Source organism: Myotis brandtii, unplaced genomic scaffold (genome assembly GCF_000412655.1).
Source record: "Myotis brandtii unplaced genomic scaffold, ASM41265v1 scaffold303, whole genome shotgun sequence".
NCBI lineage: Eukaryota > Metazoa > Chordata > Mammalia > Chiroptera > Vespertilionidae > Myotis > Myotis brandtii.
The window spans coordinates 3,417,347-3,436,009 of record NW_005361573.1 but is presented as its reverse complement, the minus strand read 5'-3'; the positions used below and the strand labels follow the sequence as shown (position 1 = coordinate 3,436,009).

Genomic DNA, 18,663 nt, shown 5'->3' with positions numbered 1-18,663 from the left:
GATACCTCCCCGCTGCCCCGCTTTTCTGGCAGCAGCCAGTTTCAGACGGGTTGCCAACGTGGCAGAACCCCAGGAAGGGCCATGGCAGGCAGTGGCTCAGGGACTTGGGGAAACTCGGCAAAGTGCTGCAAAGAGGGAACCTGGGAGGCCAGAGGCACAGCAAGGCCCAAGGCCCGAGTGCCTGAGGGAGAGTCATGTTCTGACCAAGGCCCAGGCCCGGCCTTCAGAGGCCCAGGCTGCTCTTCTCACTGCTGCCGACAAAGCCTGCTTGTGGGTGGTGGGCACTTCTAAACTGGAGAGGCACTGACTCTCACAACCAGGGGCAGGGTCGTGTGGGATCAGGGGTAAGAGCTCTCTCCCTCCCCACCAAGCCATTCCGTTCCCGTAGAAGGGGCAGAGAGGGCCGCAGAGAACATGGGCGCAGTGAGGGGTTTTCGTCTTCTTTCACAATGAGGGACAGCTGAAGGGGGACTGTGGCACCCTGTCTTCCATAATGCTGCCCAAATGCTAAGCCATGAGATTTATATTCCTAGTTCTGAACTGAGAGTCAGCTTAGAGAATCATGGAGAGATGAGGGCCCGGCTCAGGTAACACAGGACCACCAGCTGTTTGGGGCAGGGCCAGACAAATCCAATCCAACAAGAAGTTACTGAGCACCTAGACAAGCTTTCAGTGAAGTCATATGTGTGAATAAATCAATGGATGCTTTATACGACCACTCCACAAGCTTGCTCTGTTGGTCACCAAGCTATGGGAAGAAGGGGGGAGGCCCTTTCACCCCTGAGCCGGCCAGCCTGAGGGGAGGCAGCTGCGGCTGGAAGGTTTGAGAAATACCCCACGCCAGGGCAGCTAAGCTGAGAGACCTGGCCAGGAGGTAGAAGAGTGAGGAAGGTAAACAAAGACACCAGAGGAAACAAGTAAAAGGTTAAAAATTCCCAAGGTAGTAACAATAGCCGGCATCAAACACCACATAGGAGATCTGCAACCCAAGAGGGTGCCAGTTGACGGGGCTATGGCGTGGAGCTGGCCTGCTCTGCGGGAGACCTGGGGTGGCCTCGGCAGGCAGGGGAGACTGGGATCTCTGAGGCCGTCCACTAAGTGCTGGTGAGGATTAAGTGCTGGACGGGACGCACAGAGGCTTGGTGACAGCCTGTGTGCCCGCTGGTGCTGGGATGGCCTGGCCGGATCCTCAGCTGGGTCAGGCGACTCCTGCCTGAGCTGACGATGGGGCGTGTGGGGAGGCCTTTCCCCACAGGTCTGGCCTGAGGTCCAGGATGGCGGCATTCACTAGTGCTTTGATCTTCGTGGGTTTCTGGCTGATTGGAATCTTGAGCCAGAGCCCACACTTCAGAAGTTACAGCGATCACCTTACCTCGCTTATTCCCAGAGGCCTTCTACCCTGTTCTGACATGGGGTGTGGGGGTAGGTACCCGGGGTTCATCCTACTCCTTCTCTGCTCTGTAAGCAGCGGCACAGGGGGAAGAACACGGGCACTGAGTGCCTTCTAGAGGGGCCACGGGCACTGAAACATGGCTAAGGAAAGGGGAGGCAACAAGAGCAATGGCCCTCCCTCATGGTGGGACGTGCACGGAGAGCCAGGGCCTGGGTACCAGCAGTGAACGGGATGAGGAGGGCACGCAGGTCCTGAGGCACCTACTTGCAGCCTCCTCCACTCACCCACCTCAGGGCAGAGGCTATGGACTGGATGCTTTCAGAGCCACTGTCCACGGTGGTCCCCAGAGCCCCCCCTTCCTGTTTCATCATCTTCCGCTATGTGATCTGTAATGGACTTTTCTCAGGGTCACACGTTCCAATCACCTCCAACCCCACTTTCTTTCTTCTAGAGCAGTGTCTTAAAAGGCCAAGTGCCTCCTGGAGGCACACCTCACCTCTTGCTTTCTCAGCTGTTTACTTAGCCACAGGGGACCCTCTGTGGGGTGTTGCTGACAGGCTCCAACCAAGACATGGCCAGGCTGTGGCCAAGGAGTGTGTGGAGGTTCAGCCTGCGACGGTTTATGGCTCTCTTCCCCCATGCTGTCCTGAAGCTGGTTTGGGATTCCCGTGGCCCCTCCCTGGGCAGTAAGTTGATCCTGGAGGCACTGGGCTATTCCAGGACCGGCTGGAAGGAGAGCACTGGGGCATCAGCAGCGCTTCCAGGATCTCTGAGAAAGGGCTGATCCTGCTGCCGCTCAGACAACACACTGGCTTGGGGCTTGGCCCCTGTGACCAGTGTGAAGTGAGCAGGGCGGGCGGGCGAGCGGCTCCCAAGGCCAGTGATCAGAGTAAGTCTTAGGCAGCCGCGCTGCCTGTTGGCTGGGTGAACCCTTTGCCAAATCCCACATTCCCTTGGATGTGGGTCTATTCACAGCTCAGGGCCCTTTGTTACTGCACACCTGACACTTGTGTTTGAGAAGAGATTCCTCAAACGCCAGGAATAGCTTGGAAGGGAGACTGCACATGTCAGTATATGTCCAGTGATCCTTGATGGGACAGACTTCTGTCTCCAGACTCCGGGTCTGCCGACAGCTGCTCCTGGGAAACGGCCCTTTCCAGATCAAAGCGTGAAGACAGCACCAAGCAGCCCCATGCTTGTGGTGGGTCTCACGTGGTGCCTGGAGCAGCGCCCCTGCCCCCCTGTGGACACATGGCCCTGTTCCCCCTCTAAAGGCCCCTCTGCCTCCAGCTCCTGGCATCTCTCCTGGTTGCCAAGTGTCACTTCTCCCTGTGGATACCTCCCCGCTGCCCCGCTTTTCTGGCAGCAGCCAGTTTCAGACGGGTTGCCAACGTGGCAGAACCCCAGGAAGGGCCATGGCAGGCAGTGGCTCAGGGACTTGGGGAAACTCGGCAAAGTGCTGCAAAGAGGGAACCTGGGAGGCCAGAGGCACAGCAAGGCCCAAGGCCCGAGTGCCTGAGGGAGAGTCATGTTCTGACCAAGGCCCAGGCCCGGCCTTCAGAGGCCCAGGCTGCTCTTCTCACTGCTGCCGACAAAGCCTGCTTGTTCAAAGAACTCTTCTCTATATGTGCAATGCAGATAATTCAATTACTTTTTTTAGTGCAGTTCCAAAAATATTGTACATGGGTATTTAAACTAAAATCTGGTACAACTGCTGCCTGGGATTCAAAACTGGTAAAACTCCTTTGCTGCTGCAATAATGAAAACACAGCATTAATGGTAACGCCTACCTCACATCAGCAGCACAAACGATACACTAAGTGTGCATAATCTGAATCCATATGGTCAGAACACACAAGGGAATTAAATAAACAAAGCATAATTCTTCGTGTCTTCTGAGTGTGAATATGGAGAGGCAAACATCTGGATTAGAAAGGCACTTAGCAGCAGAGAAAGCTTTTCCAAGTAAAATTCAATGCAGAAACTAGAAATGAGACACTGCTCAAGAGGCAGCATCTGACACATGAGCCTCCCTTAGCACTGAGACAGGATATAGAGGAAGCGGTGCCTATGGATAAGCACCAGGAGAAAACGAAATGAAAGTCTCACTGAGTTCAGCTTTCAAAGGTAACATTCCTGGGTGTTTGGAAGAACGATTCAGGAAGATACAGTGCCATTTCTACTGCAGCAGCCTCAATACAAATGGCTCACAAACAAAATCTACAGTAATTAGAAACATTTTCAAAGTAAAAGATGAGATAGCATGTTTTTGCAAAGGTACTGAAGCATGGGTTTGCACAGGCCTATGAAACTGAAAATAAAGAAATAGGAAAAAAACTTATGTTGCAGATTATTCTATTTTACGACGATCAGAAACACACACACACACACACACACACACACACACACACACACACACACACACACGAGGGCCAGACCCTGGGACGTTGAGTTTCTCTCCTAAGTGCAGCTGATGAAGCAGGACGAATCCAGGCTACGCCTGCCCCTGCAGCAGGGCGCCCCTTCCCAGTCCATTGGCAGGTGCCTCTGAAGAGGCCGAGGGAGAGGCAGGGAAGAGTTCATCAGAGGAAACACAGGAGAGGTGGTCCCTGTGGCCTTGACTCAGAGGAACCTCCTGTCCTGGGCATGGGGGAGCTTTTAGTCACTCACAAGAGGATTACGGTCATCTTGTTGACTCTGACCCTTGAGCTTCTTCTTAAAGATGGAAATGGAAGTAGAAGGCTTATAGAAAATGCTCCAGATTTCTCCTGATGTCCCTGGTTGACGACAATCCCTAAGGTCCCCTGAAGCAGGAACACGATGTGATCTGTCAAACAAAAATAACGTAAGAGTTCTTCCTGCCCAGTAGAACAAAGCAGCCCAAACAACCTACGTCGCATGAGAGACCTGTACCTATGAAATGGGACGCTCGGTGAGAGGAGGTCACGGGAAAGACCTAAGCGCTGCTTTTAGGGATCTGAAGGACTATTGTGCTGATGAAATGCGTCCTGGGGGGTGGGAGTGCAGCGGGGCAGATTCCAGCTCAGTTTAACAAAGAACTGGCTAACTCGCAGAATTATTCCAATCTGGAAAGGGCTGTCCTGAGAGATTGCGTTTTCAAATTTATTTATTTTTAAATAGAAGAATGCTTTCTTCAAATTACATTTATCTAGTTAAAACGGGACAAAGGCGGAACTACTCTGCAGGAATGGGTCCTGCCTCAGCACCAATGCTGTGTGGCAGGGAAGCTGCAGAGGGGCTCCAGGGTCAGGTAGGAGCCAGACGTGCACTTTAGGGCCTCAGGGTGCCGTGAGCTGCTGGGCCCTATAGGAAGCCTCCTGCTCTCCTGCTACTGTGGTAGACACGTGGTCAGGACTGTGCCAAGAAGCTTCCAGAACATGTAAATTGTGCCTTTAAAAAAAATATATATATATATATGGCATGTGAGTGGGCTCAGTAAACAATAATGACACCGTTTCCACTGAAAAATGTAAAGCGCAGGGTGGAGAGGCGTGTGGGTGGTCCCAGTCTGACCACAGCCTTCAGAGGGCAATGGAGGAGCCGTCACTTAATGTATACACGCCTGTGGCTGAGGGCTAGTGAGAAGGCCAGGGAAAGCGGCTTCCACTGGACACCAACATTCAGGAAGGCCTTGAAATGCAGGTAGCCTGTATATCAATTATATCAAAAAAAAGGAGAGCTGCACTGGGAACCACAGGGAAGACAGAGTAGAAGCCCAGAAAAAATTAGAAAGGGCCCTCTCCCTCCGTAAACACACAAACTTCAGCAGCCCCTTTCCCGGAAGGAAGAACTGCTAAACCTGAACAGCAAAATAAAGGAGGAAAATGTTTTTTTTTCCAAATGCTCAGAAATGAAGGATGAAGCTTCCGTGAGCTTCTTAAATAACTGCCTTAAAATGACTATTAAGAATAGTTAATAAATGTTAGATTCTCCTCCTAAGAATGTTTCCGGTTTCTACAAGGCACTGGGAAATATGCCTAATACCATCCCAGCAATCTCTATTCCTGCATCAAGATCTCTTCAAGGCTAGCACAAGGCAAAACATGGAAATTGTTGTTTTTTATGCCCAGGTTATCTCAATCCCCCTTGAAATTGTATCATTTGGACACAGTAGCAAACACAATCACTCAGACCTTAGTGAAATTTGTCCAGTTGTACATTTCACTCTCCAGAGAATGAGGAATATCACTGTCATATGTTCCCTAGGACTAAGGGCTCTGGGATCATGTTCTGATGTTACGCTTTCACCCAGACAAACAGGAGCTCTGAGCCTTTGCTCCTGGAATTGGGCAGCTCTGTCGTACTCACCTGAACGTGATGTGCAGAAGGATCTTTGCTACAATGGCTGTGACTGTGAGGATGAGGAGAGTTGCCAGGCCATACACTGTCCATCCTGCAAAAGACAGGGCCCATCAGACCTGTTTGAGCTCAGTTTTCAGAAGGAAGCCCTGAGGTTGGCAGCTCAGAGACGCAGGTCTGGCCAAGGAGCTCCCTGCAAGTGGGAAAAATGACCAAATGCAGCTAAGCGCCAGGCCGCATGGAGTCCCAGCCTTCTGAGCACCTCGCCTGGCTTTAGGGCTCCCTCTTGGAGAGAGGCAGGCGGTGTGGTCCAAGATGCACTGGACTCAGAGTCGAAAATGATGGTGCACATTCTGTCTCTATTACCGGATCCACTGTGCAACCACAAATGAGTTACATAGACTCTGTGGGCCTCAGTTTCCTCGCCTGAGGAATGAGCTGCGTGACCAGTGAAATCCTATCGGGATTCACAAACAAATGACGTGGGGCAAGCACTAGAGAGGCTCTCTGCCCTGACCTTCTATGGAGGGTCCTGCGGGGGACCTGGAGAACAGTCTGAAAATCTCTAGCCTAGGTAATTGCTAACAATACGCTGCAGCTCTATCAGCTCACAAAGGCCCCAATTTCCTTGGCAGAAAAGAGAGAATGGAAGTCTGTACCCAACCAAGTTAAACCACAAGACCATTACCCACTCTCTATCCTTCTCCTGCATGACTTTTCTTCATAGCTCTTATCACTATCTGACTTTTTATTTTGCTTCTTGTCTTTTCTTCCTACTTATAAACCACTGGAGGGAAGATTAATTCAGTTCATTGTATAGTCCAGTGCCTACAATAGCAACTGGTACCATTAAAGCACTTATGTATCTTTTGATCGAATGAATGAGTAAGTAGAGCTCCTGAAATTGCCAATTTAGGGAGCAACAACTTGGGGTTCTAGAAAGATATTCTCAATGTGAGAAAACACTGGACTAGCTGATTAATCATAATGTACAAAAGGCACACATGTTGTCTTTATGGAGGTGAGCACTTTTCCTTAAGGACTAAGGAGTCAAGCTAATGAGAACATGTCCCTCAAAGGCCAGGACAAACATGGTGACAGAGCCAGGACCCCCAACCTGCCTTGGAATGAGAAACACCCAAGAGTACTCTGATTTTGTAACTGCCAAAGACACTGCCTTCAAGCTCTGTGGCTTCCACCCGCTTTGATGATGTCTGGGAACTGCTACCTGGGACGGTCTGTGGTGGGTGGCTGGGGCTGGTGGTGATGACGTAGAGGACTTTGGAGGACCGGGCAGCGCTGATGCTGAGGTTTGCCTGCTCCGTGATCACCTCGGCCAACGTCTGGTTGGCAGTGGGCCTTTCCTGTGGTGGTTCTTCCTTAACAGCTGGAAGATCAAAAGGAATGAACTGGGGGAAAGCTGATAAAGAAAATGAGGAACTAGGGAGGAGGAGGCACTGGTTCTATAGTGGAGCTCCTGGTTAGTAGAAAGGCTGTTTTCTCTGATCCAATTCTGGATGTAATTCTCTCCCCTGGCCTCCACGCAGAACCTGCCAGGCTCTGGCCCTGAAGAAGGCAGAAGGAACGCACTGTCAACTTCTAATCATCTGACTGGTCTGTCAGTGGACACCTGAGAATACTTTATCATTTCCTACCCTTGTGCCTTTGCAGCTATGGCTCCTTCTGCCTGGAAAGCCCTTGTCTTTTCTCTCTGTTCACCCAAATCCTACCTGTTCTTCAAGACTGTCCCACCTGTAGGGTGGCCTCCGCCCTTGAACTCCCTGTAGCACACACTGAGTGAACTCTTCTTGAGGCACTTGACATCTAAGACAAAGATTAGGTCTTAGACACCCCGTGTTTCTCACGTGCTGGCAAAGATATGTGCCTGGAACACATGTGACCACATTAGAGAGACATAGAGTGGGGCTTCACTTTAGGATTTAAAGAAAGATGGGAAACCAATCTTCTGTGGGTGGCTTGGATCCTGAGAGACAGGGTGATGGACCAAATGACCTCCTTAGAGCCTTCCAATTCTATCCGCCTCAGTTCTTTCTTTTGGTTGTTCTTTTAACCCTCCCATGGAAACTGTCATTAGGACTACTAACATGGCAAACATTACAGGTTTCACCTCTTTTCTGTATCATGAAACATATACAAGTTATGAAATGGGAGGGGGGGAAACCCGTAAGTTAAGTCAGTAGCTCCTGACTAAGACCTCCCAGCAAGAACTGCCCAAGCTCCACAGGTCACCAGGGTGTGCAAGAGGAGCTGGAGACACACAGGCAAGTCTTACCTTGGTATAAGACAGCAAATCCCTGGGCCTGATTGATGCGATCAGAGAAGAAATACAGAATGACAAAATCCAGGGAGACATTAAAGGACAAAGGTGGGCGGTTCCTTCCATTGAAACGGACCAGGACTTGGTGGGTATAGCCGTCCAGCAGCTCCACCATGTCTGCGGAATCCCTGATGTCAAATAAGGTGAAGTTGAAGTGGATGTGGGAGGCTCCCGGGACCCGAATGGTCCAGTAGCAGACCCTCCCTGTGGCATAGGTGTCAGGGAAGTCAGGGGAATAGACTACAGAAGTCATGGCTGAGTAATTCCCACCGCAGGCGCCGACGAGAGCTGTGGAAGACAAAAGGACATGGCCCTCAGCTTGAGCTCAGCCACAGGGCTCACTTTCCAACCAGTTACAACCAATTCTTCTGAACTTCTGAATGTGATCCAGTTTAGGACATTGTTTTTAGTCTAGAAAGCCAGACTGTCTTCTGTTTCAGGATCAAATCACCAAATGAATCACTTAAACCCTGAACAAATGACTGTGGAAGCTTTTTTTCCCCTCAGGAGACCTTAGAATTAGAACACAGCACAGTGGTGTGGCCTAGGTGGGGGCCAGCCTGGAGTCAGAGAGTCTGGGTTTGGGACCAGCTGGGCCATGTGATCCTTCACTTCCAGGCCTCTCACTTCTTTCAGTCTTGAGGTTGGAGAGACCACCACCTGCTCCTGTATCACATGAATGTGTGAGGACAGATGAGATAAAACAGTGGGCCCTCTTTGTAGGGAGGCAATCCGTGATGTAAAGCCGTGAAAAAGAAGGGCCTTACAGCACTGGGGCATCCCTGATACCTTAGAGGAGCAATGCACACGACGGTCCACACGAGAACTGACTTTCTGCCTGGAGGAGACTCACTCGGTTCTGATCACTGTGTCAGCGCGTCTGATTTCTCTGGACTCCGTTTTTGATTTGCAGGTTCCAGGAAGGGGATACAACCACTTGACCGTATCTCATGTGGTGAAGTATAAACAAGGTCCTGGATGTGAACGTCCTTGAGAGGGAGTGTGGGGCTGGGATTTACAAAGCTTTGGGGGAGTTCCACTTCCCTTTAGGATGTAGAAAGCAGTAAGAGGATGCTTTCATCCAAACAATGAAAAAAGCTCAAAACTTTTATCAGCCTGTCAGAAAGCTGAGGTCTGAAGACAAAGGAAATTTAATTCTAAACAGTAAGAAGCCCCTCCAAGGAGAGTCGGACCACACCAAAGTGTTTCGTCTTTGACAGAGCAAGAGGAAGAGGTAGCCACCATAGAAGCAAGTAAGAAGCAAGCAGCCAAATTTTAACAACCCCCTAAAGGTTGAGTGTGGGCTAGCCTCTCAGTCTGGAGCCCCAGACACAACAGGGGTCTGCACTCAGTTGCAGGCAATTCTGGGCAGGCCCACCCAGCACCCACCACAATCCCCTCCCAAAGGAAGCACAGCCTTAAGCTGCTGGGAGAGGGGCAGCAAACCTTCTTGCTCCCAGAGTCAGGGTAGAAACAAAACCTGTTTGCCCCTAGGGAGAGGGAGTAGGAAACTCTCTCCTTCCTGCCAAAGTAACCAGGCAAAGATCTGCTTCTAGGGGAAGAGCAGAGGCAAAAGCCACCAACCCCGGGTTGCCCTGAGCCCAGGATCCTGCACCAATGAAAGCAGGGCAGGAAACGCTCTCCTTCCCAAGAGCCACCACCGATGCAAGGAAGTGGTTAGCTGCCAGGGAGAGGGGGGCGGTGCAGGGATGCTGAAAAAGTCCCACCCCATGTCCTGTCTAAGACTGAGGATGGACAGGAGGACCAAGACATCTCCCCATCCCTTGACCTCACAGAGCACAGCACTAAGTAACAGGCAACAGCACTGAGGGAGGGGAAGACCCCCTGGGTGGCATAGGCATGTAGCAACTACTCAAAGCTGAGGGTGGGACAGGAACACTGAAGAAGCCCACTGGCATCCCAGGCTCCACACGAAGCACAGGTAACAGCAGCTCATCACTGAAGGGATCTGAAACCTGATGTGCATTGAAGACAATGACAGAAGCAAGAAAATCCAAACCCAGCTCACCACCGACAAAGGCTCAGTCCCCACACTGCACAGGCCTGCCCTTTTCCAAGGGTAAGTTCTATTGCCCTCAGCCTCTGCCGTTCTTTTGCACATCGTGTATGGCATTCAATAAAATATTACAACACACACATAAAAGCAAGCAAGAAAGAAAAAGGGGGAAAAAGACTAATAGTCAAGAGATAAAACATCTGGTATATATATATCTCAAATTATTATGTTGCAAACCTAAAATGAATATAATGTCAATCATATCTCAATTTTTAAAAAAGAGAGAAGACAATCCACAGAACCAGACTCAATAATGACCCAGACATTAGAACTACCAGACTACATGATTAATACAGAAAAGACCTAGTGGAAAAGATGGACCATATGCTTGTACAGACTGGAAATTTCAGCAGAGATATGAAAACTATATAAAAGAGTCAAATGTAAATGCTGGAAATAAAACAAACAATTATCAGAGATAAAAAAATCCCTTTGATGAGCTTATAAACAGACTAAACAAAGTTGAGGAAAGAATAAAATAATTTGAAAATAGGTCAATAGAAATTATCCAAAATGAGAGAGAAAAAATAAGTGAAAAAGGCAAACCAGCACCCAACAGCTGTGGGATAATATCAAATGGTCTAACAATATGTAATTGGAGTCCCAGAAAGAAAAGAACAAGAGAACAAGGCAGAAGAAATATTTGCAGAGAAAATACATGGCTAAGAATGCTCCAAGGTCAATGAAAAGTAATCTAAGAATCTCACCAAACTCCAAGCAAATAAATTAAAAAATAAACATTAAAAAAAACCATACCTAGACATATCATAGCTAATGTTGAAAACAAAGATAAAACCCTGAAAGCAGGCAGAAGGGAAAGCCTATATATAGGGAACAAAGCTGGAGCAGACATCTCTAGAAACGATGCAAGCCACAAACAAAGAAGAAATATTTTTTTAAGTACTAAAAGAAGGAAACCTGTCAGCACAGAATTCAATATCCAGCAGAAACATTTTTCAAGAGTGAAGGTGAATTGACTTTCTCAAACAAAAGCTGAGAGTGACCACTGACAGCAGACTGGCATTAGGGAAAATGCTAAGGAAACTTCTTTAGGCCACATGGAATAACAAAATGTGTGGCCTGATGTGTCTGGTTCATCACGTTGTAGCACGTGTCAGTTTTTCATTTTATTATGTTATTTAAAAAAAAATTTTAATTGATTTTGAGAGAGAGAGAGAGATACATCACTCAGTTGCCTCCCATATGTGCCCAAACCGGGGGGATCGAACCCATAACCTAGGTATGTGCGCTGACTGGGAATTAAACCTGAGACCTTCCAGTGCATGGGACGATGCTCCAACCAACCGAGCCACACCAACCAGAGCAAGAGGATCTTTTAAAAAAAACAAAAAAATCAAACAAACAAGAGAGGCCCTGGCCGGGTAGCCCGGTTAGTTAGAGCATAATTCCGATATGCCAAGGTTGTGGTATCGATCCCCGGTCAGGGCACACACAAGTAACCAATGAATGCATAAATAAGTGGAACAACAAATTGATGTTTCTCTCTCTACTTTCCTTTCTCTCTCTAAAATAATCGATTTACACACACACACACACACACACACACACACACACACACGAGGATCTTAAAGCTAATACTGAGTAATTATATCAGTGTTTACATCAAACTGGAAAGGTCATCTTTTCCAGGTTGTCTAAGTATCTCCCAATAGGCCATGTCTCTCCAGCACATGACACAACTGTCATTAATTACTTGTTAAATGAATGTCTTCCTTTCTAGGACAGGGGCTGAGTCTTCTTGTTCAGCGCTGTATGGCAGGGCCTGGTCAGTGCCTGGCCTGCAGTAGGTGCTTAACAAGTATCACCAAGTGAATAAAATAATACATGGAAAGAAGTGGGGGCAGGCTTGTTCCCCTGGCCCAAGGGTTCCTGTGTCTTCAACAGTAACAGGCACAAGGCATACTCACTGTCAAAGAGGATGATCCGGCCATCGCCACCACAGAGCTGGGTTTGATCCCCAAAGCAGACGCTGTTGCACTCAGTACTGGCTACCTCCCCATACTTCCAGTAATCCGGATTGTTTCCACAGAAGCAAGCATAGCCTGACTCCATCCCAGCAAACTGCCACAATAGAGAAGCAGGACTTGGTAAGTGTCAATCAGGGATGTCAAGTGAACCGAAGGATCCTGGCAAGGTTGGTCCCCAGAAAGCAGCCAGTCTCATCTTCCCAGCCCACCCTTCCCCTGGGACCTCTCCTTGTCCCATTCTTACAACAGGTCATTACACACTGAGGGAGGGAAGAGTAAGAGAAAAGGAAAGGGAAGGAAGGAAATGAAACAACTTAATTTTCTTATTTTTTGATATAACAAACAATAGCATTATTGAATCTTAATGGCCAACGAATGAATTTCAGATAGAGGAATAGATAGGAAGAAAATATTTTGGACTGGTGTCCAGGCTAGGCCCCTGAATTTATCAAGGAAGCAACCACTCCCTTGGTTTATTCCCAGATCGCCCATAGAGCCAGAGATGTTCCTGCTCATAACATACACAGGCATAAGGAAATATGTAACTCTGTTAGAAGTCAAATAGGGATGCAGATATTGGGGTTTTTTAGTCTTTGGACAAGAGAACTGCCTCATACTCCTCATTCCCAAGCCCCACTCTTCCTCCAATTTCTCCTTGGCGGAAAAATAGAGTTGTATGGCTTCACAGGTTATATTTCAAAAACTTATATATAGTTTAAAGTCATTTTTACATCTTTACCTGTTTCTATAGATATATAGCCACAGAGCAGTTACCTTGAACCTCTGACTCCGACAAAAACTGATGCAGGTTTGTATGGTAAGTTTGTTAGATGTTTTACTGGCGCCAGTTAGAGGAGGTGGGTTTCCATGATCCTTGTAGCAGCCAAGGTTTCCAGGCACTGTAGAAAAAAGAAAAACAAAAGAATTTCACAACATCTGGCTGTGAAACAACAAGAAGGAAAAGTGTTTTGTGCCAGGTACTTTCATCTCAGCCAATATTTCCACTCCTAAGGCACAATAAATAACAAGTAATAAACTTTAAAAATGGAAGCCTAGTGTCTTCTGCTAAATGCCATGCTTTTGTTTTATTTTGAAGAGTATGTGAGGCCCATATAACTAACCCTATGAAATTTTTTACCTGTTCACTATTGACAGAATTTAGTACTGAAGAGAACTAGAAATACTTTCCTAAAAATAGAAGCTACAATATATAAACTTTCAGAATCACTAGAGAGCAGGAAAAACCCTTGGAAGCCCATCGTCCTATGCCTTGTACCTCCCCTTTTTCCTTAAAAAGCTCCACAGATGGGTTTCCTCCAGATCCTTGGTAAGTGTATTAGTTTCCTATTGCTACTAGAACAAATTACCACAAACATAGCGGCTTAAAACAGCATAGATTCATTATCTTACAGTTCAGGAGGTCAGAAGTACTAAATGGGTCTTACGGGGCTAAAATCAAGTGACAGCTGATTTTCCCTCTGGAGGCTCCAGGGGAGAGCCTCTGTTCCTTGCCTTTTCCATCTCCTAGAAGCTGCCCCTATTCCTTGGCTTGTGGCTGCACCATTCCAGCCTCCGCTTCCATCATCACATCACCTTCTCTGACTCTGATCCTCTGCCTCTCTGTTATAAGGACCTGTAAGATTACATGAGACCTTAGCTGGATAATTCAGGATAATCTCTCCATCTCAAAATTCTTAACTTAATCATACCTGCAAAGTCCCTTATGCCCTGTAAGGGATTACATAGACATTTTTTATTTATTTTTTTGGTGGGGGCATTATTTGGCTTATCACAGTAAACATTTAGTGTTTCACAATCACACAATCAGTTTGTTTGGTCTAGTAGAAAAAGCTGTATCTGACAATAAAGAAACCTGAATATATATATCAATTGTGGTAGACAGCTTTCAAGATGGTCCTCAATGACTCCCACCTCCTGGTGGTCATGCCCTTGTGTAATCCTCTCCCCTTGAGTATTGGTTGGACTAGTGACTTGCTTTTGACCAATAGAATGTGGCTAAGTTGTTGGAATACCGCTTCGGTGATTAGGTTACAAGAGATTGTGACTTCTGTCTTGCTAGTAGACTCTCTCTATTGCCTTCTTGGCTTATATAGTTTTATGAAGCAATATGCCATGTCAGAGAGGTCATGTGACAAGGAACTGAGGATGGCCTTTAGTCAACAGCCAGCAAGAAAGCAAGCCTTTCACTTTCTACAAAGACTGAATCCTATCAACAATGATGTATGCTCTCAGTAGATCCTCCCCGAGTGGAGCTTTCAGATGTGACCAGAGGCCTGGCAGACACCTTGACTGCAGCCTTACGAGAGACCTTGAAGCAGAGGACCCAGAAAAGCCATGTGCAGGTTTCCTGACCCACAGGAAGTGTGAGACAATAAGTGTATGTTGCCCTAACTGGTTGCTCAGTGGTTAGAGCGTTGGCCCATTGACTGAAGGGTCTCAGGGGCATGTACCTGGGTTGTGGGTTCGCTCACTGTCCCCAGTCAGGGCACATGCAGGAGGCAACCAGTCAATGCGTCTCTCTCACACTGATGTTTTTCTCTCTCTCTCCCTCTCCCTCTCCCTTCCACTCTACTCTCTCAGAAAAGCAATGGAAAACATATTCTTAGGTGAGGATTAACAAAAAAAGAAAAAATGTATGCTGTTTTAAGTCACTACATTTTGGGGTAATTTGTTATACAGAAAGCACTAATACACCTATATAATACATACTAAATAAATGTTTATTGAATGAAGGAATTAATTTATTGTGGCCCATGCACAAATCAACATCTGTGTTATTAATTTATGAATCACTCCACTATCAGATGAAGGTCTTCCCTACTTTCTCTATTTGGTTCCTCACAGCTTATAGAACTGAGTTATAATAAGACATGAATGAGGCCTGGTCCTAGAAGCACTTTTAGGTCAGTTAAGAGTGATATGTTTTCAACTCCAAAGCAAGCCTCATAGACTCTTAGAAAGCATTTTTCCTTTATGTTTACGGTTGGAAAACAGCATGGTCCAGTTTAATAAGCTTTATATCCACATTAGTCTTTTGACATCTAAAAATACACACATATGTACGTATGTACACACACACACTTTTAATTTCTGCCATCATCTACCTCTCACCAGCTCATTTTCAATTGGCAGGAAGGATCTCTGCTAACCCCAAAAGTCCCCCTTCCCCCTCTAAGCCAAGTGGTTACCCTTCTTCTTTACGTCACATATGGTTCAAATATAACAAATGTGGCTCACCACACACATGCTAAAGTGCATCTTTCGGAAACAAACCAAGTCTCTATAGTAGCAAATGTAAACAGAAAAACTAGGGGCAGTAGAAGCCTGGTGTTCAGGGGGCCTGGCTTGGGAATGGCTGGGTTTTAGAGTTTAAACAAATGCAGTGAGTCAAGCATCTCTAGCAGGGAGTGCATCACATAAGCCACGTTAAAGGGACCTTGCATATGGAAACCCAAGCCATGCACTTAATGGTTCTTAGTAAGAACTACTTGATCATGATCATTCTGGTCATTTACTTTGATTTTTGTCTCATTTAGTCCATTATGCTCACCAGTAAGCATGTTATTAGGTATTAGTTATAGAGAGCCCAAGGCACATAACCATAAATGTGAAGATTAGACATAAACAAGGCCATGGGTTGCATTAATGCAGCTGGAACCTATTCACAACAATTTGGCAAGCAAATCCAGGCAGCTCATGTTCCACTGAAGCAGTGAGGTCCCAAAACACATCCTAAGGCAGATCACTGGAAATCAGATCACAGCACGTTGCTGCTCCATCCATCTGAATATCAATGGCCTGAGGTATCACCCTTGCCGTCCAAGTTAATCACTTGCTGGACACTGTCAATTCTACCAGACATCTGTCCATGTCTCTCTGTCCCCACTGCCACTTCCCCAGTTTGGAACACCATCTCCTCCCTCTTGGGTTGCTGCTTCAGCCTCCTATTCCATCCCCGTTTCTAGGCTTACCCTACTCTAATCTAATTAGTCTATTGCAACCAGGATAGTCTTTACAGTACATTCCAGGCAGAAAGAGTGGCAGGGGCAGAGGCCTAAGATAAGAATGGCCTTGGCCTTGCAGGAACAAAAAGAAGCGAGTATGGCCAGTGACACACACAGAGAAAAGTAACAGGAGCTGGAGAGCCCTCTTGGGTTGCTGCTTCAGCCTCCTATTCCATCCTTGTTTCTAGGCTCACCCTACTTTAATCTAATTAGTCAATTGCAACCAGAATAGTCTTTACAGTACATTCCAGGCAGAAGTAGTGGCAGGGGCAGAGGCCTAAGACAAGAATGGCCTTGGCCTTGGCAGGAACAAAAAGAAGCGAGTATGACCAGTGACACACACAGGGAGAGAAAAGTAACAGGAACTGGAGAGGGATGCTTAAAGCTGGGGACCTGCTTAAAATCCTCGAAGATCCCTGGCTGCCCCCCAAGGTGAAATCCAAACTCCCTCACATGTTACACAAGGCTTTCCCCCTCTGTGCTGCTCCCCTTCCCCATTGGATGACCCCTCTATCCTGGGCTCACGCTGTATCTATAGGTCAAAATAAATCATAGTGTATTTGCAAGTTTCCCAATTGCACACTGCACTCTGGCCTCTGGACTTTTGCACATGTTATTCCCTCTGCTTGGAATATTCTTCCCTACTTAAGATGCAGCCTGAGCATCATTTCCCTGGGAAGCCCCCATGGCCCTCCCACACACAAGAAGGTTATATGTCCCTGCTATATAATCCTATAGCAGCCTATGCTGAACTTGATTCTGAACATCTGTTTATGTGTTTCTCTCCCCAATTACCCAGGAACCACTTAAGCGTAGGACTATCTTTCGCACACCATTGTATTCCTAGGGCCTGGCATGGTCCCAGTCACATGGCAGGTGCTCTAAAACTGTGTTAAATGAACAAATGTTCTGTGTCGCCAGCTAAAATCATGGAGTGAGTGGGTAAAGGCACTTCTTAGGCAGCAGTGAATGAAGAGCGCAGAGTAGAAGGGAAGAGCAGAGCTGATCTGTAACAACATTCACTTAAAGTGAGTAACCATTGGTTTTGAAACCTGCCTGCTCACTGTCCTCTTTGGCAACCTAGAAATACCATTTTAAATAATGGAGTTTTCCATAAAGGTTAACTTTAATACTTAAAATTTTATCTTTATCATTTTGGATGAAACCTTTCTAAAATGCATTAGCTATTTCTTTTAAAACAACAACACCAACACACAAAAAACCCCAAAAACTTTAACCTAGTTTAACCTACTTTAAATTTTCTTGGTGGCTTGAGATCATCAAATATACTTCACCAAATGGCCCCAGAGTGGTGTGCTATTTCCTTCTTTTTTTTCGAAGGGTGGAAGCTCTCTCCGAAGAGCCCAGACTAGCCCCTAAGCAATACTATTCTCCCAGCAGGCCCAAGGAAGCCAGCCTCGGTGTGTCTCAGTGATTTCCACAGGCACCTCTCCCTGGAGAGCCAGCAGTCCTTTCAACCTCTGGCTCCTAGGCCAAGTGTGCTCACTTAAGGGTCCTTTCCTCTAAGGCAGTGGTTCTCAACCTTCCTAGTGCCGCGACCCTTTAATACAGTTCCTCATGTTGTGGTGACCCTCAACCATAAAATTATTTTCATTGCTACTTCATAACTGTAATTTTGCTACTGTTATGAATCGTAATGTAAATATCTGATATGCAGGATGTATTTTCATTGTTACAAATTGAACATAATTAAAGCATAGTGATTACTCACAAAAACAATATGTAATTATATATGTGTTTTCCGATGGTCTTAGGCGACCCCTGTGAAAGGGTCATTTGACCCCCAAAGGGGTCGTGACCCACAGGTTGAGAACCGCTGCTCTAAGGCAATCATATGGAGACTGGGGCTTCCCCATGGCGTGGGTCAATTTGATTTCAATGGACTTAGCCCAGAGTAGCCCAGCCAAGGCCTAAGAGCAAAATCTAGTCCCAAAGGCTGCCACTAGTTCTGAAGAACTGACCTAGCCCCTGAGACACCAACCTAGAGCCGAACAGCCAAAGCCAGTCCCGAAGGGTGGAACCCACCCCAAGAGCCAAGCCCAGACCTGGGAACAGCTGTAGCCAGTCCCGAAGGGCGGAGCCTAGCTTTTCCAAGTTCAGTTTTATCAACAGTAGAATGAGGAACAATACAGACCTCAAAGGAGAATTAAAAGAAGATAATGCAAATAAAGTAAACACTACAAGACCTGGCAAGATAGTATGTGCTGAATAAATAGTGTTTATTATCATTATATGGAATAAAGCTTTCATCATTCACTGCACAAACAGGAACAACTTGCTTAGTAATAGAAACATAAGACAGCGTTGAATTATAAGACAAAAATCAAAGGCAGCCACCTCAGAAAACTGGGTTTGATTCCAGATATTCAAATGTTAATCTCTTGCATTTATCTGGCTAGCATACAGTGTTCTTTCATGTAAGCATGTTGTATGCAATCCACAGCCCTTCAGGAAGGCAGGACAGACGATGTTATTGCTGTGTGACAGAGAAGAAACCAGCG

General features: G+C 46.8%; 1 protein-coding gene across 2 annotated transcripts in view; it reads right to left on the bottom strand.

The window, feature by feature from the left end:
• Nucleotides 1-3,766: 3,766 nt before the first annotated feature.
• KREMEN1 (kringle containing transmembrane protein 1) overlaps nt 3,767-18,663 on the bottom strand; it is a 31,662-nt gene continuing 16,765 nt past the window's right edge. The window contains exons 4-9 of one of the 2 annotated variants that reach the window (XM_005869723.2): nt 12,891-13,015; nt 12,057-12,210; nt 8,007-8,339; nt 6,939-7,100; nt 5,723-5,807; nt 3,767-4,220 (exon numbers count right to left, since the gene is read on the bottom strand). In XM_005869723.2, coding sequence (XP_005869785.1) covers nt 4,052-4,220; nt 5,723-5,807; nt 6,939-7,100; nt 8,007-8,339; nt 12,057-12,210; nt 12,891-13,015 — 1,028 coding nt within the window. In that variant the 3' untranslated portion in view covers nt 3,767-4,051. The remainder of the gene's footprint in view (nt 4,221-5,722; nt 5,808-6,938; nt 7,101-8,006; nt 8,340-12,056; nt 12,211-12,890; nt 13,016-18,663) is intronic. The other variant, XM_005869724.2, reaches the window with a different exon arrangement.